This window comes from Pyrgilauda ruficollis, unplaced genomic scaffold (genome assembly GCF_017590135.1).
Source record: "Pyrgilauda ruficollis isolate IOZ18807 unplaced genomic scaffold, ASM1759013v1 scaffold74, whole genome shotgun sequence".
Classification (NCBI taxonomy): Eukaryota; Metazoa; Chordata; class Aves; order Passeriformes; family Passeridae; genus Pyrgilauda; species Pyrgilauda ruficollis.
The window spans coordinates 2,120,627-2,145,193 of record NW_024529266.1 but is presented as its reverse complement, the minus strand read 5'-3'; the positions used below and the strand labels follow the sequence as shown (position 1 = coordinate 2,145,193).

The window sequence follows — 24,567 nt, the reverse complement described above, 5'->3', positions numbered from 1 at the left end:
CGGTGCCGCCGCGCCCGCGCCCGCGCCCCCCCGGGGCGGCTCGGCTGGGCCTGGCCCGGCCCTGTCCTGCGCCGCCGGCCGCAGGTGCTTAAATAGCGGCGCCTGTCGCGCTGCTTCGCTCCGCGCCGTCGCTAGGTAAGGGCCGGGTGTCTGCAGCTCTTCGCTGACTGCGCTTTCGCGGCGGCGGGGCCCTGCGGCTGTGGCGGGGCGGGGGGGGGGGGGCTGCCCCCGGCCGGTCCGCGGGGCTCGGGAGCGGCCCGGGCGGGCGGCTCGTCCTCCGGCTGCCTTCGCGAGGGGCCGCCGCGGGCGGGCGGGGTCGCGCCGCGTCTCCCCGCAGCCGCCGCCATTCCCGTGTTTTCACTCTTGTCCAGTGTGTGTGAGAATTGTCCGGGCTGTAAGTGTCTTGTCTTCTCTCTGGAGCGCACACCGCTCCCCACACTGCTTCCGCACTGCAACCCCTACGCCATCCCTGAAGGAGGGGGGAATATCTCAGAAGGAGCTTCTGCAGTTATTCTGGCGTGCAGTACTCTGGTGGCTGATGCTGGCGTACGGCTGGGACGGCACAGGTGAGAAGGTTCGGGAGCTGCTCCGTCAAGGAGAGGTGATGGAGAGGTTGCCCTGCGTCGCTCCTTGCTCCGACATGGTACATGGCAGCTTTTGGGGCATGGTTCATCTTCCTGAAGATCTTACTGTGACTAAGTGACTTAGAATAGACTCTGCCTGATGGGCTAGTGCATGAGGAGGGATGTGCCATGGAATGCTGCTTTTCCTAAATGGAGTAGAGCTTACTTGTTAGTCCGTTAAATTGTCTGGCTTAATGACCCAGGCTAGCCTCAGGAAACTGGGAGAGGAGGGCTTTAGGTAGCTTTTGGAGCCCTGAATTTCCCTGATGGTCACCATGGCCTGTCCTATGGTCAAAGATCTGTAAATCTTTTTGTCTTGTGCCTTTTGCTGCTTTGAGATATCATCCCCCTGGGATAGACCTTTCTGTGAATTTCCAGAAACTGGTCTGTCATGTGTTACCTGTTTGAAAAACATCAGCTCTGGTGTTAACAGTTATCGGTCTGCTTTCTCCCTGGTCTCCCTGCAGGTTGTCCAGAATATAGGAGCTGCTTTGCCACAGCTCTTGTGTGCTAGTTGTGTGTCATGTAAAAAGCATCCCACCAACAGGTATGGGACCTTCAGAGCTCATTTTTGAATCTAGGTGCTGTCCTAGTTGCCTGCATGGCATCCAGTCAGTGGGTTACCAAGCTTTGCTTTGCAAGCTCCTCACTGTTAAACAGACTTTTGGGGTCCTCCTGTCCAACTGTGGTGTCAGTATTCTTCCTGGTGAAGTGAGTGAGGGACATCTGTGGACCATCTTTTACTGTAGCTGCTTTTCTCTTGTAGCCCACAGGGACGGGAATTGGCAGCTTTGCAGAATGCAGCTCTGTCTGGCGCAGTCAGAATCCCTGATATGTGCTGATCTGTAGTAAGAGAGATCCTTGGTGCACATATCTCTGCAGAGTGGCAGGACTCATCCCACTTTCTGGAATTTCCTCCTGCAGCTGCTTTCCAGTACTTCTCCAGGTGGCTCCTGCCCCACCTGCAATGGTCATAAATAACACCACAGTATTACTCTTCCTATACTGTAAACTGAAAAAAAATTTTGTTGACCCCTATGAGCAGAGTTCTTGTGGCATCCACTCCCAGCTTAGGAATCTTTATACACACTGTTTAATAGACTTAAAAGACTGGTATCTAAGTCTTGTGTTCTGCGAGATAAGAGCACTGTCAGGTACTAATTAGTAACTACATACATAAGAGACCAAATTGCATGTATTTGGCATCTCAGAATTTGTTATTGCTTGTAGTTTTGTTTTTTAAAAGTAGAAAACTGAAAGTATGTCCTGTTGGGCATTCCCCACTAGCTCTTCAAATAAGTGGTTAAAAATACCCTGGGGAGGGAAGATTGTTAGAATGAAGGTTGCACATTACAATTTAGTTTAACCAGCTGTGATTGTGGATGAGTGTCTCTGAATGCCAAGTTAAGAGTCGAGTCCAGGTGGAAACTTGGATTTAATGAAGAAAATGGTGTGGTTATAGAAGCAGCTATGAACAAAGAAGGAAGTTCAGACATGGGGAGCCATTAATGTTTTGGTATGGAAGTTAAACTGAATGAAGTTGAGAGCATTTTTCCTTACAAGTAGCTTGACCAATAAGGAGTCATGGTTTAATTTGAAACCTAGGGGAAAAAATAAAATAACACCAAAATAATCGCACAGTGGCAATGGCAACTTCCCAGTAGTGATTCAAAACGTGGAAGCAAAGGTGAAAAAATGGAAAAATTCAAGTTCTTGCAAAGGATGGCTTGTAAATTCTAATGGGATTTCCATTGTGGACTACAACTGGTAGAGTATATAGTTTTTTGTAATAACACAGACTACACCTGAAACTTCTACATGAAATTATTTGTGTGCTTTAGCAAGCAACAAGAAGGGGAACAGGACCTACTCTGGGAAGGATGAAACAGAGGGGCAGCAGTGTTTTCATTCTTACAATGCTTTTCTTTAATTCTCTTCTTGAATTCATAATGTCTGCATGAAGCTATCAAATTTCATAAGATTAAGGGGAGTAAATTAATAGCCCTGATGTTTGCAGTGGAAATCTTGGAAAAGATGAATTCTGAAGGCTCAAGAAGAATTGTAGTGGAAGTATTTTTTTAGTGGAGCTGTCCGTAATGTGAAAGTTGTAATATGAGTGTTACACAGAAAAATGACAAGAAATTGTGAAGTTATTTCCTGTTCTATATACCTGGCACAGGCCTGACTTACAAAAAGGTAAAGCACTATATCATTTAAGTTGAGGTTATAACCAGACTTCTTTATAAGCTATGTTTCCAATTCCCTCTTCCTGTCATACTTAACAGCTTCTGCACTACTAGGCTATGTTATAATGCTTTCTGAGATGTTATTTCCATGTCTGCTTTCAGACTTGAGTTTAATATGAAGGGAAAATTCCTTTACATCAATATGCCTGTGGAGATGTGAGATCTAGTGGCAGTATTTCACGCACGTAGACAATAAAATACTTGCCTCTTTGTTAAAATACTTTTTCTTGAAACACAGGAAATAAATTTAATCTTGCTTTGAGCTTCTGATAAAATTTCATGGTGGTGTAAATGAAAATTAGTCCTCCGTTGGATTTTCCAGCATAAAATCTATGGCTTTCATCTTCGAAGCCACAGGACTGTTCTGAATATTCCTTCTTTGTGGCCTGAAAGAATGAAGAAAATGTGTACATGTTTAATTTCTAATGTGTGTTTTAGCTTAATCTCATAACAGCAAGATTGGTGGAAGACAAGCAGGCACTGTGATGGAGTTAAGAGGACAAGTCTCTAGACTTTTCTTTGTAATGGATATATATTTCAATTTACTTTCCTTTTTGCCTTCACATTATTTCATTTTGTTTTGATTTGCTTGTATTTAAGACTGTGTTTTCTTCCCTAGAGGGAACTGTAAAGAAAGGATTCAGAGCTCTCTGTAGAGTGTTGGTGTTATAATAGTTAATGTACCTCTGCAGAAGAGTATCTCGAGATGGTTGTGTCTGAAACCAGGCTTTGCTGGATTTATTTATGTATATGTGTTTGTGTGTGTGTGTTTCAGAGGTGTTTTACTCAGCTATGTACATTTAGTAAGTCAGGAAACCTGAGCCAGCTCAGATAATTTATAAGAATGGGGCATATACAGTTATCAGAAAGAATTTTGTTAACTTAGCAAAGACCACTGAAATCAAAGAGGTGACCACTCAGTCCATGTTTTCTGCCCAGAAGTAGAGCCTTCAGACTGACTTCAGCTCATGCAGTAGTGAAAGTGTAATGGGCTAAACATCTTCAGTTTGAAATCAATCAGGATATGTTAATCTTTTTAGGGTTTTTTTCTTGTTTTTTTTTGTTTTTTTTTTTTTTTAATTTGTTTATTTTTTTTGGTTTTTTTTTTTTCATGATGTGCCGTCCTATCTTTAGCGCTCTTTATTATTTTTTTTCCCCCCGGAGTGAATCTACTCTTCTACCAAGGGACCCTCAGTTAGCAATTTTTCAAACCCGTCTTAGTAGAGGGTTCTCAGCAGACTGAATTCAAAACACTGAAGAAGCACTTAGCAGTCAGAGTTTACAAGTTAACTGTGCGCAGTAATGAGATGCATTAAGGGGTGGTCCCTCAGTTTTGCTGTTGAAGGTGGCCAGCTAATAGACTTGGTTGTTTCCTGCATGGCCACCTTGCTGTGTTTCCTTGCCTCTCAGATCCTGTGCTTATTGAGCCTTTCACCTGTGTGATGTACTCTGCATTCACCTGTGCTCTTGGGGGGGCTGGTTTGATGTTCAGCAGTAGAACATGTAATAAGTTCATCATTCATGTATCTGCTCAGCCAGTTCTTTAACTGGATTCTACACTTAAAAGTGACTGAGTAGTGATTCAGATTGCCTTGCATTGCCGGTAAATCATTATGTGTTTGAGTCACTAGTGGGTTCTATGGTTGTGTTTTGTTTTCATCCCAGTGGGCAGTGCAGTTACTGGCGAGTGACACAAACTTTGTTTTGGCTGACACATGTTCAACAGTTTGCTTCCATAAATCACATAGTACCTTGTTTTTCTTGTGGAATAAGTGTACAAGAGGCATCTGTAATGAGGATCCAGTCTGATTTGATGTTTTATCTTCAAGTCATCTGAATTAGTTGCAGGACAGTAGAAGCTGGTAGAGAAAAGGCTGAAGGTAACTAACAAACAGCTGTAACAGCAGTAACTAAGCTGGTTCCCTGTTTCTGTCCATGACAATCTCCACCAGTCCCTACATATCAGCCCTTATATATCCAAGACGTAGGTGAAATTGTCTGTCATGGGCGACTGCTGATGAGGGGGAGAGGGCAGTGTCAGAACACTGCAGCCTAAGCATGCCTAAGTACTTCCTGCTTGGTAGGGAATAGCTTTCTCTTGGTCTGTCCGTGAGATTTGTTATTTTCCATAGTCCGAACTTACCCTGCATTTCAGGTTGGCATTTGATGGATGTTAGCCAAGATTTCTATGGTTGCTAGTCACCATCTGGTGGCTAGTGTCCATCTGGCTCTGTAGGCCAGAGTGTCAGAGTAGCAGAAATTTCCTTGTAGGTAACAGCAGAGTTTGGTGGTTTTTTGTACCAGAGCTTACTGACTGGAACTCTGTCCTAACTTTCAGTCAGGCTTCCCTCGCCCCAGTAAATCCACATCCAGCTGATTGGTTATCCCTATGACCATATGGGCTATTATTGGCCTCAAAGCTGTTTTGTTTTCTTCTATTTTACTTCTGAATCTAGAGTCTTGTGGGCTCAGAAGCCTTCTGGGAGTCACCTTCATTAATTTATTTTTAAAGATCATTCGAGCAAAGACAAAGTTCTCAGAAGTAGGGGGAGTTGAAAGGAAATGTAGAAGCACTATGCTTATTAACTCTAACTATGAAATCAGTGAGACTTGAACTGGTCTTTGGTTTTTTATTTTCTTTTTTTTTTTTTTTTTGTTTTATTTCAGAACAGAACCAAAAATCATCTCAGTATTTGCTTTTGTAGCAGTGTAGAACAGGAAGCTCATTTAAAGAGAGAAGCAGAAAGGTCTTTACTGCACGTGGAAAGAGAAGCAAGATTTGTATGCTTTGAGGAGGTATGTAATAGAAGATTTACTTGGTTAAGAAGTCCAGTAGTCATTGCTCGTTTGCATTAACATACTATCTCTCACAAGCTGTCACTTCCTGCAGTTCAGCACAGAAATTTCCTGTAGCTTTCTCTTTTCAGGGAAAAGCTAACCTGTTCTTGTTCCAAATATTCGACCTTTCAAAATAAGGTCCCATTAATCATAAGACTATTTCTCTAAAGAAACCATTAATTTAGCTGTGCAACAGCAGTTACAGTATGTTTAAGTTGAACTGTAAAGCAAGTTCTGTCTTTCCATTGACATGTAATATCAGCAAACTTGAGTAGGCCCTGTAATCCATAGTGGAGGTACTGCAAAACAGAAAATACAGGCTGAGTAACAGATTTGAAAGTAAGAATTATCATGTAGCTAATCTTGCTGGGTTGTTTTCTTCTTTCATGTTCACAGATCTACTGTAGCTTGCTGCCATTTAATTCTAACAACTCATCTGCTTGAGGAGATACTGTTGTAATGTATCCAGTGGCTCTTCCTGCACCAGCAGGTGAAGGAAGTAGTGGACAACATGGGAAACTTATTTTTTTCCTTTTTATTTTTGGAGCTGTGTTGCTCTGTGCTGGATTCCTTCTTTCAGTCTTTCTTCTCCAGTCATGTCCATCTGGAAGCTTCAATGACTGTAATGATGTCCTTAAAGCTGCTGGGCCAGTGCTGGCTGTAACTGGACTGATTTGTGTTTTACTGGCACGATCAAGGGCCAGGATGTATATAAGACAAAGACAATTGCAAAATGAGCAGGTGTACAGCCTTGTTTTTTGTCATGGGAACTGTCAGTTTGCCCAGTTTCTCATATTTGGATTCCTGTTTTTAACTAGTGGAATGTTAATTAGCATCCTGGGCATTTGGGTTCCTGGTTGCAGCCCTGGCTGGCATACAGTACAGCTCAACCACACTGGCACTTCTGACATAGACCTCCAGGGCTGTGGATTCCTGTCACTTCAAATCTTGGGACCTTTGATTGTGCTCACTGGGTTGTGTTTCTTCGTGATAGCTCATGTTAAAAAAAAGCAAAACTTAAATCTCAACCAAGAATCCTGTGAAAATGAAGAACATCGTCAGAGCCCTGAATCTTTTCAGGTCACAGTAGGTAAGTAAAAAACGATAGAACTTTACGCTGGGAATTAGTGGAGTTTTTTCCCCACTAATTAATTTATACCTGGGTATTACTTATTTATTATTATGACTTACTTAGTATGAGCTCTAAGCATGTCAGTTCTGCCATATCAGGACAGCTGAAATAGAATAATGTTACTTTGTCTCGTATGCTTTCTGTATGGTCAGTTCAGTTACCTTTCTCAAAAAGGCGGAAAGTCTCTCTTTGGCATAAAAGGTAAGGTCTGACTGTGTAAAGCAACATAACCTGAAACAAATGAATCTAACCCCAGTTCTGTTCTCAAACAGAAATGGGGTTAGATAGTTACAAACTGTGTAATTGACACTGCAGATCAGACTTGTGTGACTATATTTAAGATCTATTTTAGCCTTGAGCTCTGACCCCTTAAACAGAAGATTCTGATTCATAACCAATGTACTGTATTTTTTAAATTGTGGCCACATCCTGAGTTGGTAAGAGATATAATTACGAGTTTTAAACTCTGCAGTTAGAGTGGAAATTGGTAGATCTTTTGCTGTACGATATATTGATGTATCAATAGTTGTGGTTTGTGTGCTTGAACTACAAGAAACTTAGTAGGGAAACTGTCACAGTGCACAAAATCAATTCTCAGAGCCATTAATGACTTCTGTTACAGCACTGCAGTACTTATGGAGAAACTTAGTTTCCCTCCCAAAAATAAAATGAGTAATTCTAAATACTTTTCTATCCTTAAAACGTTTCAACAGTAACTATGTGCTTTGCACTTCAGCTTCTTGTAGACAGCCAACCGTATTTGTGTTTCTTAGCTAGATAAACACTTCCCCCTTCTCAGCTGTATTGTCTAAATTAAATCCTTTATTTATAAATATGCTACATCTTTATTTTGGGATTATTTAGGTTTTGAATGTACCTCCAATCTACTCCAACAGCCTAGCATGTATCAATTCTGTATGCGGGATCATTTATCTTAAAAGCTAGGCAAGGTATAGGATGTTGTTAATATAAACAGAGGTGCTCAGTTCTTCAGAGGTAATTGGTGTTCTTTCCCCTAGGTGATGCTGTGATGGTATTCCCACCCCCACCACCTCCTTATTTTGCTGACCCTATGTCACCAACTGTGACTCATTGTCTTATGTCAAGTGTTTTGCCTACAAGTGAAAATCCACCACCATACCACTCTATCTTCAGTGATGGGTAAGGCTGTTCATCTCTGAGTTTAGAAATCTGAGCTGTTTCTTTAGGTATCCCTGTTCTTATATAATCACTGTGAATTAACAGGCATGACAAAGTTTTCTCATGCATAACTCAACTTACTTCAGATACTTTACTTGAATTGGCATTAAAATACTGTTGTATACTAGGGGAACTACAAACGGCAGAGTGTCCTTTATGAGGATTAAATTATTATTATTATGACTGGAAAGAACTTCTGGAGTTCTTAAATCAATGCCCCATAGTAGATTTCTTCTACAGATGGACCAAGAGAGGATGCCACTGACAGCAGTGTGGTAGTGACATGATATTCATATTGCCAGATTTTAGGAGTGTCTGTAGAAACAGAGCTGCAAGTATTTTATGACATCTACCCACAGCCCCTGGGAATGTTACTTTATCTGCCAATGTGTTCAGTTCTCCCATGTCCCTTATCTCTGCCTTGAGGAAGTGGGACTCGGGGTGCTGGTCGACCTTATTCCTGCTGTGGCCATGTGTTGAGATTAAAGGATTCCTTGGTATCACAGAAGACTCCAGCACGCTGATAAGGGAGGCTGCAAAGCCAGTTTCATTTCAAGATGTTGTACCTTACCCTTGCAAGCATGGACCCTTACATACATGGATTATAACAGAATTGCCTGATATTGACACCACCAAACTCAGGGAGCAGGAGCTGCCAGCTTACCAAAGACTTGCCTGTGCCAAGTTGCAGGGTTATTTGTCCCCTGTGGGTTACCACCAGTAGGCTGCTCACTTGAGGGTCAAAGACGTCACTGCAAGGGCCACATACTAGAAGTCAGAGCTAGGTGTCACATGTCTAGAGTCCCTAACTTATTTTTCAGGCCCTTAATGATTCAGAAACGACTTGATTTAATATCTTTAGAATGGCCCTACATCAGCCTGGGTTTCAGCTGTGAGTCAGAAAGTTATGTGGGACTATCATTTTATGACTTTAATTCACGAGACTGCATGCAACATTGTGTCACTGGAAACCGGGAAGTAAACTCTCTGACCAATTTGTTAGGTTACAAAGCCAGCATTAGATTATTAGCAGTGCTAGAGGCATGGGTAATTCACACAGCATGTATGCTCAGTAACCTGACAGACCTGAAACTAATAATATTCAAACTAAACTAATATTCCTGAAACGAATACATGTTCATCACATTTCCTGAAACATATATATATATATGCTAATTATTTCCGTGGACTTGTTTGGATATGGTTCCAGATCTTCTGATGAATCATTTCTCCATGAGAGTGTCTCAAATCAGTCATCAGATCATAATGTACTTCTCTTACTATTGTTTGCTCTGACATACAATCCTTTTTCTCAAAACTAAGATATCAGCTACTACATATTAATTACTGATAAAAGGAAGCATTAACTGGAACAAGACATTAGTCAGAGATGTAGGGAATTAACACAAGACTGCAATAGTCTCTGTATTTGTACTAAGCACTGTATTATCAGCTTCTCTGGGTCTGGATTGAAGGCATTGAGACAGTAGTTCATGTTCGGACTCAAGTGTTTATTATTTCTTATCAGTAAAACAGTCTCACAACCATGAGTTCGGCAGCTTTTCATTAGAAGGCACAAAATGGCTAACTATCTCGTGTTACAAGGTCTTTTAAGACTAAACTATCTAATTAAGAACTGACACCTAGATTATTTGCCATTTTAACCCAATAACTGAACCCAAAGGGCACGCAATGCGGACTTTTCTGCCCACTTATAGAGTGCCACCCAAACCCAAGAAGAAGAAAGAAGCTTGAAGAAGAAACCCAGGACAACACCCTGTGCCCTCCATCTTGCTTTCATCCACAACATACTAAAAATCCCAAAACCTAAATTTCTCACCAAGTGATACACCTACACTACTCTCTATAATCTGTTTCACACTTTTGTGGATTCTAGTCTATCTTGAATTCTAGGAAACTTTCTCCATGAATGAGGGTCAAAGGCAGTGCTCTCCTGGGTGTCAGGATCCCCCAGAGCAGATGGAAAAATATTCCTGGTGCCCTGGGTTTCCACATTGTATGGGAGAAAACTAAGCATGGTATATATTCATATACCATGAATATAGGGATAGTACACTTATTATGCTAAAGTTAAAAGAATTTTCCAACGTCTTCCCCTACTGCTATGTAGACCTTTTACAGAACTATAACTGGTTTGGTAACAGTTGGAAGCACCATCACTGCTGTTGGTGATGAGTGTGTGGAAAGTTGTCTGGCAGGAAAGGACTTGGGAATGGTGGTCATCACCACCTAAACGTGACCCATCAGTGTGTCTGGGTGGCCAAGGCAGTGTGTTGCATCCAGGCTTGTATCAACAGTAGGGTGGCCAGTGGGACCAGGGCATCTGAATCATCTGTTCAAGGGGAGGGGGATAATAAGTGGCTTGTTTCTGGCAACCTGTGGGATGGGAGGCAAAGATTAGAAGAACAAGATGCTTGCAGGGGTCCTCTGCTGCTGAATCTGGACTGTGCTGGCCACACTGGAACATGCTTGCAGTCTTACACAGCTGAGGCATGGGCTTCTAAGGGAACAGAAGCCAGGAGGAAAGCACTGGAGAACTATCTCAAACGAACTTCCTCTAGGAAGGCAACATGGCCAGCATCTCAGCTAAGGTGCCTATACACCAATGCACATAGCATAGGCAACAAACTGAAGCAGTTGTAAGCCACTGTGCTGCTGGAAGGCTATGACTTTGTTGCCATTCCTGAAACTTTGTGGGATGAATCCTGTTGCTGGAGTGTGACTTTTAATAGCTGCAGGCTGTTCAGAAGAGAGAGGAAAAGTAGAGGCAGAGGGATTGCTCTTTACAGCAAGAGGTGGATTGAATGTGAAGAGCTGTCCCTGAAGAATACCCATGAGCATGTGGTGGAAAGCTGTGGGTAGGAGTCAGGGACCAAGGCAGCAAGGGGAGCCTTTGGCTGGGGTCTGCTACAGCCGCCTGACCAAGGGCAGCCCATTGACCAAACCTTTGCTCCAGCACAGGAGGCCTTGTGCCCGAGGATTGTGTCCTGCAGGGGAACTCAGCCAGCCCAGCAGCTGTTGGGAATGTAGCTTGGAGGACTGTGGCAATCCAGGAGACTCCTGGAATGCGTGGAGGATAACTTACTGAGCCAGGTGACAGACAGCCCTGCCAGAGGGAATGTGGTACAGGATGGTTGGTCACCAATGCAAGTGAGCTAACTGGGACACCAGGACTGGAGGCAGCCTGGGCTGCAGGGGTCATGCACTGCTGGAGTGTGCAGCCCTGAAGGATAGCGGTTGGGTCAGGAGTTCAGCTCTTCAACTTTAGGAAAGAGACTTCCAGTCTGTTGGGAACCTAGTCAGTGGGATCTCCTGACAGACTGCCCTCAGGGACAAGGGAGTAGAAGAGAGCTGGCAGATCTTTAAGCAACTCTTCCACAGAGCACGAGAGCTGTAAATCCCTAGGGGCAAGAAATCAGACAAGGAGGGCAAGAGACCATCATGGCTCAGTAGGAACTTGCTGGTCAAAGTTAAGGGAAAGAAACCAGGACAGGTGACCTAGGAAGAGTTTAGAGATGAAGTACCATTGTTTAGGGAGGCCATGAGGAATGCCAAGGCAAAACTGGAACTGAACCTGGCAAGGGATGCAAAGAATAACAGGAAGCACTTCTACAGGTACAGTGCATTAACCAGAAATGGAAGGTCAAAGAAAGGATATCCCCCGATTGAACAATGCTGGAAAAATGGTGACAGTGGATGAGAAGCCTGAGGTACTCAATAACTTTTTTACCTCTGTCTTGAATGTCCATCCCATTCAGGGGTGGATGGACAGCAGGATGGGGACTCAGGAAGCGAAGTCCCTCCCACTGAAAGGGAAGATCAGGTTCATGGCTATCTGAGGAATTGGAATGTACATAAGTCTGTGGGACCCAATGATCTACATCCCAGAGTCCTGAGGGAATTGTCAGTAGATGTCAGTCATATGTAGTTGCCAAGCCACTCTCCCTGATATTTGAAAAGTTATTGCAGTCAGGGCAAGACCCAGGTGACTGGAAAAAGGGGAAAACTTTGAACTCACCTTTAAGAAGAGTAGAAAGGAGGAATACTGAGAAATACTCACCTGTCAGCCCTACCTCTGCCTGGGAAGATTGTGGAACAGATGCCCCTAGAGCTGTGCATGTGTAGGACATAGAGGTGATTCAGGACAGACAACAGAACTGCATCAAGGGCAGATCCTGCCTGATCAAGTGGCCTTCTGTGATGGGGTGATGACATCAGTGGACAAGGGAAGGGTTACAGATGTCATTTATCTTTATTTTACTGTAAAGCCTTTGGCATAGTCCCCCACAACATCCTTCTCTCTTGATTGGAGAGAAATAGACTCAGTGGGTGGATTCTGTGGATGAGGAATTGGTTTGACAGTCACATCCAGAGTGTGGTGGTCAGAGACCCAGTGGACTTCAGTGAGAAGTTGTGTCCCTCAGGGGTCCATATTCAGACCAGTGTTATTAAATATCTTATTAATGACATATACAAATGGATTTGCAGATGACACCAAGCTGAGTGGTGTAGTTGTCAGATTTGAAGTATGGGATGCTATCCAGAGGGACCTGGACAGGATGGAGGCCTGGGTCTATGGTAATCTATAGTAATTTATGGTCATCTATATTAATTTATGGTAATCTAAAAGTGTTTTAACAAGATCAAGTGCAAGTTCATGGGGGCACTGGCACTGTGCCAGAGTCAATCCATGACAGTGCTGCACCTAGATAAGAGCAGCCCTGCTACCAGCACAGGCTGGGGATGGACAGATCACAGCAGCCCTGCCCAGAAGGACTTGGGGGTGCTGGTGGCTGAGAGGCTGGACATGACCCAGCCAGGGGCACTGCCAGCCCAGAGAGCCACACGTGTCCTGGGCTGCATCCAGAGCAGTGTGGGCAGCAGGGCCAGGGAGGGGATTCTGCCCCTCTGCTCTGCTCTGCTGAGATCTCATCTGCAGGGCTGCAGCAGCTCTGGGGCCCAGCACAGGAAGGATATGGAGCTGCTGGAGGGAGTCCAGAAGAGGCCACCAAGATGACAGAGGTCTGCAGTACCTCTCCTGTGAGGAAAGGCTAGGAGAATTAGGTTTGTTCAGCCTATGAAAGAGAAGGCTTCAAGGTGAACTAATTGCAGTCTTCCAATGCCTGAAGGGAGACTACAAGAAGGAGAAGGACTTTTTCCAAGAGCGTGTAGTGACGGGACAAGGGAGATTGGTTTCAAACTGAAAGAAATTTTAGAGTAGATATTAGGAAGAATTTCGTTACTGTAAGAGTGGTTAGATACTGGAACAGATTGTCCAGAGAAGTTGTGGATGTCCCATATGTAGAAGTGTTTAATGCCAGATTAGATGGGGTTCTGAGCAACCTGGTCTAGTGAAAGATGTCCCTGCCCAAGGCATGGGAGGTTGGAAATAGATGATCTTCAACATCCCTTCTAACTTATAGGCTGTTCTATGATTCTGTGGTTCAGTTTTGGGTCCTTCTTGATGAGAAAGACACTGAGGTTCTGGAGTGTGACAAAAGAAGATCAGCACAGCTGGTGAAGGATCAGAAGCACAAGTCATGTGAGGAGTTGCTGAGGGAGCTGGAGTTTTTCAGTCTGGAGAAAAGGAGGCTTGACCTTATTGTTCTCTTCAATTGCTGGAAAGGAGGTTGTGGCAAGATGGGTATTGGCCTCTTCTGCTAGATAACAAGTTTGCTGGTCAAGAGGATATGGCCTTAAGCTGTGCCAGGAAAGGTTTATCTTAGCTGTTAGGAAGGGGTTTTTTTTTTGCAAGAAGGTTTGTAAAGCATTGGAACAGGCTGCTCAGGAGAAGTGGTGGAGTCACCATCCCTGGAAAATCATGTGGATATAGTTTAAGGCTTGTGTGGATTTCTTTGTCTTGTGAACATATGTACATAAAGAGGCAGTTTGTTGGGATAGTATCTAATGGAGCGGTTAAAACACCTCAGGCTTGGATACAGAACCCAGAATGCCTGACCTTGCCCTGTGGTGTTTTCTGATGGAGATGTTCTAACTGGTGCCCTTCCATGCTTCCCAGTGTCCTCACAGAGACCTGCTGAGCTGATACCACCTCTGGATGTTTCACTCAGTCCTGCTCTCTCATGGCTCAGCACTTGTTGGCAGTTAGGGTGTCTTGATTAGTGCAAGTTGCTTCCTGAGCACTTTCATGGAAGAGAAGCAATGGCCTTGTTGTTCATAACAGTGCCACGGTTGAAGATCCCAAATACAGCGGGAGATACACATTTCATATGTTGGTGGCTGCTGGACAAAGGTGATTTGCCTTTTCAATCCATTGTTCAGTGTTTGTCAGCAAACACTGTGCTGCAGCCTGTGTTGGATGAGAGAGCTGTTAGTAAGCTGAGTCATGGTCTCATCCCAGAATTGCTTGCATTTTTCCTGCAATCTGTTACATAGCACCTCAGCATTTGTCTTGTATTTTCCTCTCCTTTGAAAATCCTCACAAACCAGTAACAGCATTGAAGATGAGGTGACTGTGCTCTGTATTTGTGCTCCTCACTCAGTATTTATATGGATACAGAAGTATGAGTCAGCTCTGGGATTGAATCATAAGGAGCAAGCAGGTGTTCCTTTCCTTGGGAAGCAGCTGAAGCAATATGCTGAGCTCCAGGGTGAGATGAGCAAAGTATGAGAACAATGTGGGTTCAACCAATTGTGATCCATTTAAGATGGTTAGAGGAGGACAGGGAATACTTACTTGGCTGCTCACTTTGAATGTCACTGGGAATTTTGCAATCTGGTAATGTCCAGTCACTTCTGTTTCTCCAGCTATGAGTGGGAATACCACTCCTTATGTCTGCTATGGATTGCTGGAATGCCTAGTAAAAGTTTTATTGTCTTTCATGTAAGATCTCAAAAGGCTAGGGATTGTGATTTTTTTTTGGATGCAGTTCTAAGTCTAGTAACTGTCTTTCATAAAGGAGGGGGACCGTGTATGTTGTACACTACAAAAAGGAAGATACATTAGGAACTAGGGATCAGAAGATTTAGTAAGATTGTGAAACAGCACAGCCAAAAGCAGCTAATACCTATAAGCCAGGCTGTGACTGGTGATCTGAAAGGTTAGATGGGAGCTTGTTTTGCCCTTCCCCTCTGAAATTATAGACTTTCCATATGAAGAGTCATAATGTAGCCCACAGAATGAAATCTTAATGCTTATGCAAGTTCTTTGCTTCAGGGATTTTTAGGAAGTGTGTGCATACATGTATGTTTATATAAATCAAGACAAATTTCACTCACTGTAGATAAATGAATTATGCTAATACATAGTTTTGTGTTTTACAGAGCACAGCTTGCTGATGATGAAAGAACAGTTGCTGCTAGAGACTATGACTCCATATATACAATTTCTGGAAGCAGCTCACCTTCAGATATTTTACCAATGCTATACCTTTCTTCTGGATCACCACCAAAATACGAAGAGAAAGCATCAGTGACAAATAATGACTATTCGCTGTCTTCTTCCTTATCTTTTTCATCTATTTCCTCAGCCACATCTGACATCAGTTCACTTAATTTTTAATAAAACATACACAGAGATTTACAATTTTTGAATTTATTTCCATTTTGTAATAAAAGCAGTAATGTTGTCTGTGTCTAATTTTTCATCAGGAAGAATAAACAATGAACTCGGATTTCAACAAATAGTAGAGATGGCTGGGCCTCTGCTAAAGCAGTCTGAAGGGAGTTCACTGCAAGAACTAAATGCTCATCTTGTTCTGCTACAGCTTCAGTTTCTATTTATAGCTGTTCTTTTTATAATGAAGCCACTAAGTAGAAACCAACTTTTTTGATTATTTTAATTAAATCTGTTTGGAGCTTCAAAGAAAGAAATAAAAACACTTCCTAATTATTTCTATTTTGGCATGACTTTTGTGGAAAATATTTGTTTACAAAGTTATGGCCTTTACAAGTACTTAAGGAGCATTCACATATAGGGATGTTAAGGTTGCTATGAAGATGCCAAAGATGCTATGAAGAGCTTCAGTGCTTACCTCTTGGTCTGCCTGGTAACAGACACTCCATATTTAGGCTATCTCTGGTCCTTATGTAAGTATAATCCCTAGGAAAATCAGTTTTAGCTGCAGTTAAGAGCCCAAAGGCAGCCCTGAGGATAGATAATAGACTAACAGTTTAACTGTGGTAACAACTGGTTTCAGGTGGATTATTCTGCTGTTTTATATCATTATTCATGGATTAAACAAGGGGTGCTTATTGTGTGAGAGTGAGCACCACAAAGCAATGGTGTCTTCAAGGTGCAGACATTACTTATCAGCAGATGCAGGAGAGGCAGTTTCACAAACAACAAATGTTTTTAACTGATGTAACACTTGACAGACCCTTCAGATATGCAACCCTCTTAGCTCTTCCATCCTGCTGCAACCCCAGGGTAGTGGTAGTGGCCTGCCTTCAGGGTGGAGCTTCTATTCTATTTTGTGTTTGTTTGCACGTGTTCCCAAACTGAATGATTGGCTTGTATTAGGTAAAGATAATTAGGAGGAACTGAGTTGCTGCTATCCTTGACATCTTACAATTTGCTCTGAAGGCTGTTTGAGAAAAACAGATTGGATTCTGTGCCCATACAAGCGGCAGGGCTACAGTTTGGGCTTGGTTCAGCCTGGTGAATTTGCCAGCATTAAAACTTCTTGCAAGAGTGATCTCTGAATTGTTCAGCTGAGTCTCTGAACAGCTGTGTGCTGTGGGACCTCAGTTACACCTCCACTCACTTACCATGCTGAATTTCAGTTAACTGTAACAGGATCCCAGACCATGAATTAAGAATAAATTCCCTCCTGTGCCTAGGGAAAAGTGATTTCTTTGTGTCATCTTGTTGTGAACATGCTTCTCACCTGCTTACTGCTTTAGAGAGATGTTCAGGAGCTCCTGCATTTGCCATTTATTTCCAATTCTGTGTTACTCCCTCAGTTATGCCAGAACAGCCCTTTGTGCAGCCACACAAAAACGAACCAGCCAGTGAGGGAAGTATATTTAGCCAGTAATAGAGCTGAGGGGCTTACGCATGCAGAGTAATGAGCAAACACGGCACAGAGGGGGATTTAGTATGTAGGAGCTGATTAAACTGGCATGACTCAGCCATTGGAAATGTCTGTATGAAGAAAGGGAATTCACAAAAGCCAGCAGGCATTTTGTCCTCTTCTCTTTCAAATGTTTTTTACCTAGTGAGTGTTTCAAGGATGTTTCTCCTTACACGCAATCTGCAATGCAAGCTATAGTTTGCCATCTTTGTGATTATTTTTTTAAGCTTTTGCTCCTACTGTTTAAACAGCGGGGCCCACTGCTGTGCATGATTTGTGCATACATAACTTTGCACATGTCTAGGGAGCGTGTTTCTCTCTCAAATTATCCTTTTGTCATACAACAAGAACAGAAGCTGGGGTGTTTTACTGGAAAGATCCCATGCAACAAAGCCCATGTTAGCTTTATCCTGTTGTTCAGAACACTCATTTTCTGAAAAGGCTAAATATCAAAACATGTTTTAGCAAATCTGGAAATATTTTACCATCTTAAAAAAAAATCAGTTGCATCTGGTGGTAAACTGAAAAAGTATCAACCTTTTCTGCTGCCTTCAATTTGCTCAGTCAGTTGTTCCCAAGATGGACCTAAGAAACCAGAAAAATCAAGCAGAATATGTTGATTCATCTGAGTTCTCTGTAAAAGAGACATAATCTTGTTTTCCTTCAAGGTTATTGTATTTTGATCATCTACTGGAGAGTCTTCTGTGGATCACTTTATTTCTAAAAAAGCAGAAACCTTCACAGAAACCACGGTTCAGAAAGCTGCTGACCTGACTTCAGACTCGGCGTCTGAGTTTCCTGAGGATAGCTGTTACTGCTGAAAACAAGGATTGAAAATGGAATTTTTCTCTCTATGATTTTGAGAAGATGCTTAGGAAATAGATCAGTTTACAGCTGTATTAGTATCTTCTATTTTTGACTTAGAAAATCATTACTTGAAAACACAGTGGATGTGCTGGGTGCCTCTCCATAAACTGCTCAGCACTGAAGTAGTTAACATAGCCAGTGCAACAGTATTTGCTGACTGTGTTGTTGAAATCTGTTGCAGCAAGGTCAGAAAATGAGTAAGAGGCTAGCAAGTCTGCCATCACCACTGAAGGCTACCACTGGGTGAACGGCAGTAGAGGGAAGAATTTTTGATGTGGGGAGTAGGAGTGAAATGTCTGTATTAGAAAGGAAGCAACACCTTGTAAAACTATAAAAGTAGCTTAAAATAATACGAAATAGCATTTTTATTGAGGAAGTGAGATACTTTACTGTCCCACTAATGGTGCTATAACCCTCTTTCTACTCTAAGGTTAACTTAAGCGTTTGACATACAAATGCTAGTGAGCAAATCAAGTTGGTTACTGATTCACACTTACTTAAACAGGCAAAGTGGGAGGTAAGGGTTGCTTACCCTCTCTAAGTGAAGGTCTTTCTTCCTTGCTGCCTGCACTGACACTGCTGTGCTTCTAACTGCAACACTGCAATCCTTTGCATATGAGGGATTCACAAAAATATAAATTAATACCTTTTCTCTAGGAAAAGTCCTTCCTACATCAACAGCAGCTAAAAAAAAACGAACAGTTAACTCATCTGGAAAACTGAGATTGCACAGGTCTTTGCAATGTTGCTATGTTTTTGTGATAGCAGCGCTTGCTATCACAAGGGCATGATTGCACCCACCCCATCTTTACCCTTTGTGGTTTGTGTTGCTGTATTCATTTATCCCTTTTGCATCCTAACTCTTCAAAGTCATGACTTGTAGTGGCAGTATCTCCACATTCTGCACTGAACATACCAGACTTCAGTGCTCCTCCCTCTATCACACATGCATGCATCTCAACAATTAGGAAAAACCTTCATTTTGGTGTGCCTGCTCACAAGACAACATTTGCCAGAGCATATAAAGCCACCTTGCTGGTAAATGCAGTTGTGGACAGCTGGCTGAATCTGCTCCTCACAATTTATTTGTGCTTTGAGTCTGGCAGTGCAGTAGTTCAGGGGTGAAAGGCCCACTCACAGTGGTTATTCATGTACTGCTCTTACACGTGTAATTCATGTTTTCCATTAAAGACTCCATGTGCAGTTACCTTTCTCTAGGAAAAGGTCCCACTAACTCAAACCACTGACTCCTTAATCTCCCTAAATTATGGACTGATAATTAGTACTTATTTATTTTAAAGCTAATCAATGTGCAATACTGTGTGTTGTGCAGCTTCTTTTGCATCTTCTAAGTTCCTGCTTATATAACGGGCGTGTAAGAAAATAAAACATTCCTATAAGAGGCCGATAATGTGAACAACTGTATAAAAATAGGTAACATAAGGAGAAGAAGAAAGGGTTAAGTGATAGCCTATCAGTGTTCACTAGGATGACTCTTCAAACAGGTTAGAGAACTGAGGGGGTGCAGAGCTCCTGCTTCCAGCAGCAAGCACTGCAGGGGAAGTCTGCACTGGTAATAGAAAATTAGGTGGAGGAACAGAAAGCAAAGCAATGCTTGTGTTCAAGGGTAAGGTCTGAAGCAGATGAGAACAAAACTGTATTGAGATCTGAAAACAGCACTCATTCTAAAAAACCTCACTCCGACTAATTTTCCTTCTTTTCACAAAACTCTTTTGCTTAGGAGTCATACCAGATAAAAGGGATGCGTTTAGTAAATTGACATTTTTAAGTGAATCCCCAGAACACACATTATTTGCAAAGAAATGCGCTGGTCTTAAAAAAATCAGTGTGATCCAATAATCTCTTAAGACCTTGACAGCTGCCTGACTGCAGCATTACCACTCTCTGGGCAAGTAACTGGAGAAATGTGGGGATGCATAGGGGAAACTGTCTTACAGAGAGGGAACAGTTTACAGGGAAAGGAATAATGTTAATGTAGATCCTAGCACACCAAATGGAGAGTGTTTTCCATCCTATTTTAAAAGTTCAAGTGGCATGTATTTTTGAAAGGAAAAAAAGAATCCTGTGTTCTCCAGCTCTACTGTGGACTTGCTCAACACATGAAGTCATGTCCTAGACCAGAGGAAAGGAGACGGCTGTGGGATGACACAACACCCAACTTGGAAAATTCTGATTCCAGACAGGGTCTAAAGACCACTCTGTGGGATTGAAGAAGTGCTCCAGCACGATCCCATTGCAAATAGCAGTTGCAGAGTTCTTGAATGAATGAAAGGAGCAAGGTGACACTACATCTGTATAAACTATTAGCTAGACAGCTATTATAATATAATGCTGCTTTTAAAAGGATGTTGGAAAGCCTGAAAGATTCAGCAGTGGCAAGGATGATTCATAGTATGGAAAAACCTGACTTGTAAAGAGCAGTAACAGTTCATTCCATTAAGTTTAATAAATGTAAGGTTAAAGGTGATTTTGACTTTGGCTATAATTACCAGTGCAAAGACAATTTATCTAGTATTTCAGCACTTTCTAGTTTAGTTCTCATCATAAAAAACCACTGCATTGCAAGACTGATCTCTTTGCTCAAGAGGTGCAGAGAATCCTGACCAGACTTAGTGTTGTGGGAAAGGCTGATCTTGAGTGTATTTGTCAGAAAATTTGTTGACACCCTGGGTAACAACAGTGACTTAATAATCCTGCATTTAGAAGCTTCACAGCTTTTTTTTTAAGGAATCCAGCACTAATGTAGAAACAAGGTCTGTGTGCTAAAAAATGAGAAAGACATCTGCAATTCCATTCAGCATCAGTTCTAAAGGTGCCAAATTTGGTGAATAGCCCTTTCCAGGAAAGAGCTGTCGTCACACAGTGTGATGTGAATGCACAGTAGACTAAAGGCACTTTTACTGTCTAAAAGGTAAATTTTCTAATTCTAGAGCTATTTTTAATCTTACAAATTTCAGGATAAGCTTGCTTCCCCAGAGCTGCTGGTAGCAGGAAATAGCATTATGTGTTCCACTGCCTGAGCAGTTATCAATGTCCAGTGTGTAGTACCCTGCCATGCTAGTCAAAACAGGCAGAGTAGTTGGAGATATTTCTTCCTTAAGGAATTACACAAAGACATTCTACCAGAACCCTTCAACAGCAATTGCTTTAGTCTGAAACTGTTAGGAAACAGAAAATTTCAAAATTCAATAATCTGTCTGTTTAATATATGAGATGTGAGTTCAGCAGAAAATAGTTCATTGTGATATGAAGAAGTATCCTAGGTATCTGTGAGTACAGGATAAGATTCCTCACTCTGTCAAGTTTAGCATTACAGGAGATGCTTTCTCTTTCCTACAGTGATGTGCCATTCAGGGTATTTGGGCATTATTCTCTATAAACCTTAAAACCTACAACAAAAAATGTCCAGAATTAAGGGGAAATTATAGGGTAATTTTACTACTTCAACCAGCTGGAAAGCTTTGGCTGTCTTGAAATAAGGTTTCTCCCAGAGCCAACAGTTCTCCCAGGCTTCTCAGTGCTCACCATCCTGTTGCCACCCTCCTGCTCACCTAGTGGTTGCCCCAGAAAAATATCAGAAAGCGTACTTTGGTATTTTTTTAAACCATGAACTGCAAAATGAGCTGCAACAGAGGTCCAGGCATGACTATAAATGTCACGCTTCAGAGCGTGGAAAAGCATTCCTAGCAAAGGCCATGTGGAATTTTCCTGCAGAAAATTGAGCAGGAAGTGGAGAGCAAGGATCTCTTCACTGCTGTTGACTAAACATATGCTGTCCATATGTTGGATGCATCAGCTAGCTGGGGCCAAGGAAAAGCTGCAATAGCTTCAGCTTGCTTTTTCTGCTATCCAGAATGAGCACAGTATCATGGGTGCTAAATTAAAGAAGAAGAAACACAAGGAGACAGGCAGTCATGCAGGGGTGAATCCATTTCGGAAGTGATAGTGGTAATTCAAGAAATCTTCAGTGATGGCTTCAGGCTTCACTTCCCAGACCTTTGTTCTTTCAAGCAAAGTTTATTCTTTCACATGATGGACTCTGTTAACCATACACACACAAAGTTCTTGTATAACTAACCTGAACCTTCGACTTTAAATGCTCTGCCATGTCCTTTACAAGCCCCCTTTCTCTTGAAGGAGAAGATACATTATACTCAGTAATGGAGCAAAACAACAACAACAGTGTAGAAGATTTCTCCTTGAATGTTTTTTCTGTCACTCCTTGTCAGCCAAACAGATCTGATGCCCTGGTATCAGATGGGGATAAAGCTGGCACCACTCTGCTGTTTTCAGGTGTGTTTTTGGGACTGGTGGGGATCACTTTCACTGTGATGGGATGGATAAAATATGATGGCATTACTCACCTGGAGTGGACTCAGTTACTAGGGCCTATTCTGCTGTCTGTTGGGGTGACTTTTATTCTGATTGCTGTTTGTAAATTTAACATGCTTACATGCAAGCCCTGTAAAGAAAGAGAGGAAAATACGTCGGAACTTGATCAGGCTGCAAGCGGACAGTCCTTTGTCTTCACTGGCATTAACCAGCCTATAACTTTCCATGGTGCCACAGTGGTACAGTACATCCCTCCGCCGTACCCATCCCAGGAAGGCACTGCTGTGAGTCCCGGCTACCTTCACCCAGTGCTCAGCTGCTGCAGTGCTGCTCCCCCCAGCACCTCGCCAGTCCTCACCTCGGCTTCTCCTCACTTCTGCCCTGCCTACACCCTGGACAACCTGGCTTTTACTGGAGATGAGACCTACACTTCTTATCCTGCAGAGAATTCCAGGAATCAGAGGTACATCTTCTGAAATGCCTTAGTGTGTTTGGACACAGGCTTCTGAATATTTTAAGTACAATGTGTGGTTTCATAAGAAACTACAGCTAGTCCAGGACATTATCCTTCTCAGACTTTTTTTATCCTTGTTAGGAATTTTTCTTAAGTGAGGAAATGTACTTTTCCTGCAAAGTGTTTTTATACAATTTAAATTCATTTATAAATGCCTTTTGGTTTTCAGTAAGCTAAACCTCTTATTACTTTTTAAGATATATGTGCTCCTCTTTGTGGAGGTTTTCTTATGTTTATCTTGCCACCTTTTAGTTATTATATGTATGACACCAAGATGATTTTTTTGCCTTTTTTTAAATATACCTTTTATATAACTTTTATATATCCTCAGTATTCTTAGCAAGCATGCTTGTAATTCCTTAAGTCTGGTAACTTAGCATAGCCTTAGTATCCTGTTAGGTCAGGAGACCAAACATCCTGAAGGACTTGTGGTACGACACCAGAAAACTCTACACTGTCTTGGGAAACCGAAGTCCTCTCTAGAACATATCCTGTAAACTAGAGATTCGACTCATCCAGGGGGAATTCCATGGATGGGGGAATATCACACCATTCATCCAGGCTTCCCATTGGGGCACCCCTGTTAGATATGCTAATTTGTAAGGTCAATAAAGTGTACACACCATCTATCGTGGGGCTGCATTGCAGTGCATCCCACCTTGGTGCCTTGGGGCACCATAAGGATCCTTATTAAATTCTGAGGTAAAACCCCTTATCCCTTAACCATGTCTGGCTCTCAATTTTTAAGACCAGGAAAAGGCATCATGTAGAGCCAGAGGCTTCCACTCAAACACAATCACAACACGAGACAGCACACAAACAGCATTTCTGCAACAATGCAAGAATCAGTCTGGTACCAGATGCTCTCCCTCCTGAATACACCTGGTCACAATATGCTGCTCTCCCACTGTAACAACCTTCCAGCTCTTCCTCTTCTCCTAGTTTTGAGGCATAAACAATATTGGTCATTTTGCACAGCAGTATTGCACACAAAATAATTTTCTATAATTCCTTCCTCCAAGGAAAAATATTCTAATTACAGGAATTACTCATAATTATATCATTTCTGCAACAGAAGTCACTGTTAGTTCATTTATCAAAGTCTTTTTGAAAAACTGCTGACTGACCCATTGTCCTCAGCAATATGAGTGACAGGCATAGGCAGGGTGGAGACAAAGGTCATCTCCTGACACTTCTAAACTTCATGAAAAAACACAGCAAAGAGCTGAATCGCAGTAAAACTTCATCTCATAGCATCTTCTGAAGAAGCTGGGGAGTACTTTTCCCAGGTAAGGCTGGGAGGATAAAACACTGAAATTACATGAATGGTCTGGTAGATTCTTTTTGTATCTGCTCCTCTTCCTCTTTTCAGGTCAGAAGACAGTTCTGATGAACCAGAAGGACTGCTGGAAGACTATGTCCGTAATAACTTGTGTCCTCCACGTTATGAGGAAATATACCCTTTTTCTTCATAAAATCATCATGGACAAGAGACAACAATCCTAAGAGATGCTAGCAAGAATCCAAAAAAATCTTTTCTTTAAACACTTGTGTGATAAGACAGTGTGAGCAAGTTCTTGATATTCATACACAGTATCACTGAAGCTATTTAACTGACCCCTTCCTTTTTCTCTGTCAAAATTCGTTAGCCCTTTGCAATGCAGCTTAATAGCAGAGCTATTAATTATTCAATGGCTAAACTATTAATAGCAAAGCTATTAAACTCAAAGATCCAAAT

The 24,567-nt window shown here is 42.2% G+C and overlaps 2 protein-coding genes across 3 annotated transcripts; both read left to right on the top strand.

Annotated features, from left to right (window-relative positions):
* Positions 1 to 46: 46 nt before the first annotated feature.
* Positions 47 to 15,808, top strand: TMEM171 (transmembrane protein 171). 2 transcript variants are annotated; one of them, XM_041486214.1, is made up of 5 exons: positions 47 to 135; positions 5,537 to 5,665; positions 6,104 to 6,797; positions 7,859 to 8,000; positions 15,345 to 15,808. In XM_041486214.1, exons 3-5 carry the CDS (start codon positions 6,167 to 6,169, stop codon positions 15,580 to 15,582), a joined length of 1,011 nt encoding a protein of 336 aa, XP_041342148.1. In that variant the 5' UTR covers positions 47 to 135; positions 5,537 to 5,665; positions 6,104 to 6,166; the 3' UTR covers positions 15,583 to 15,808. The 2 variants fall into 2 exon arrangements, with proteins under 2 accessions (XP_041342148.1, XP_041342150.1); XM_041486216.1 differs by lacking the exon at positions 47 to 135 and adding an exon at positions 445 to 566.
* Positions 15,809 to 22,079: 6,271 nt separating this feature from the next.
* On the top strand, positions 22,080 to 24,304 carry TMEM174 (transmembrane protein 174). Its single transcript, XM_041486268.1, has 2 exons — positions 22,080 to 22,778; positions 24,202 to 24,304. The coding sequence occupies exons 1-2, from the start codon at positions 22,090 to 22,092 to the stop codon at positions 24,302 to 24,304; spliced, it is 792 nt and encodes a 263-aa protein (XP_041342202.1). The 5' UTR covers positions 22,080 to 22,089.
* The last annotated feature ends 263 nt before the right edge of the window (positions 24,305 to 24,567 follow it).

What these genes read in the sequence shown, in the direction of transcription:
- TMEM171 (XM_041486214.1), top strand. Translation starts at nt 6,167, where the DNA reads ATGTATCCAGTGGCTCTTCCTGCACCAGCAGGTGAAGGAAGTAGTGGA. An exon ending in ATCTTTTCAGGTCACAGTAG is followed by an intron (nt 6,798 to 7,858) that starts GTAAGTAAAAAA and finishes TCTTTCCCCTAG; the next exon opens with GTGATGCTGTGATGGTATTC. An exon ending in CACTCTATCTTCAGTGATGG is followed by an intron (nt 8,001 to 15,344) that starts GTAAGGCTGTTC and finishes TGTGTTTTACAG; the next exon opens with AGCACAGCTTGCTGATGATG.
- TMEM174 (XM_041486268.1), top strand. Translation starts at nt 22,090, where the DNA reads ATGTCCTTTACAAGCCCCCTTTCTCTTGAAGGAGAAGATACATTATAC. An exon ending in GAGAATTCCAGGAATCAGAG is followed by an intron (nt 22,779 to 24,201) that starts GTACATCTTCTG and finishes TCCTCTTTTCAG; the next exon opens with GTCAGAAGACAGTTCTGATG.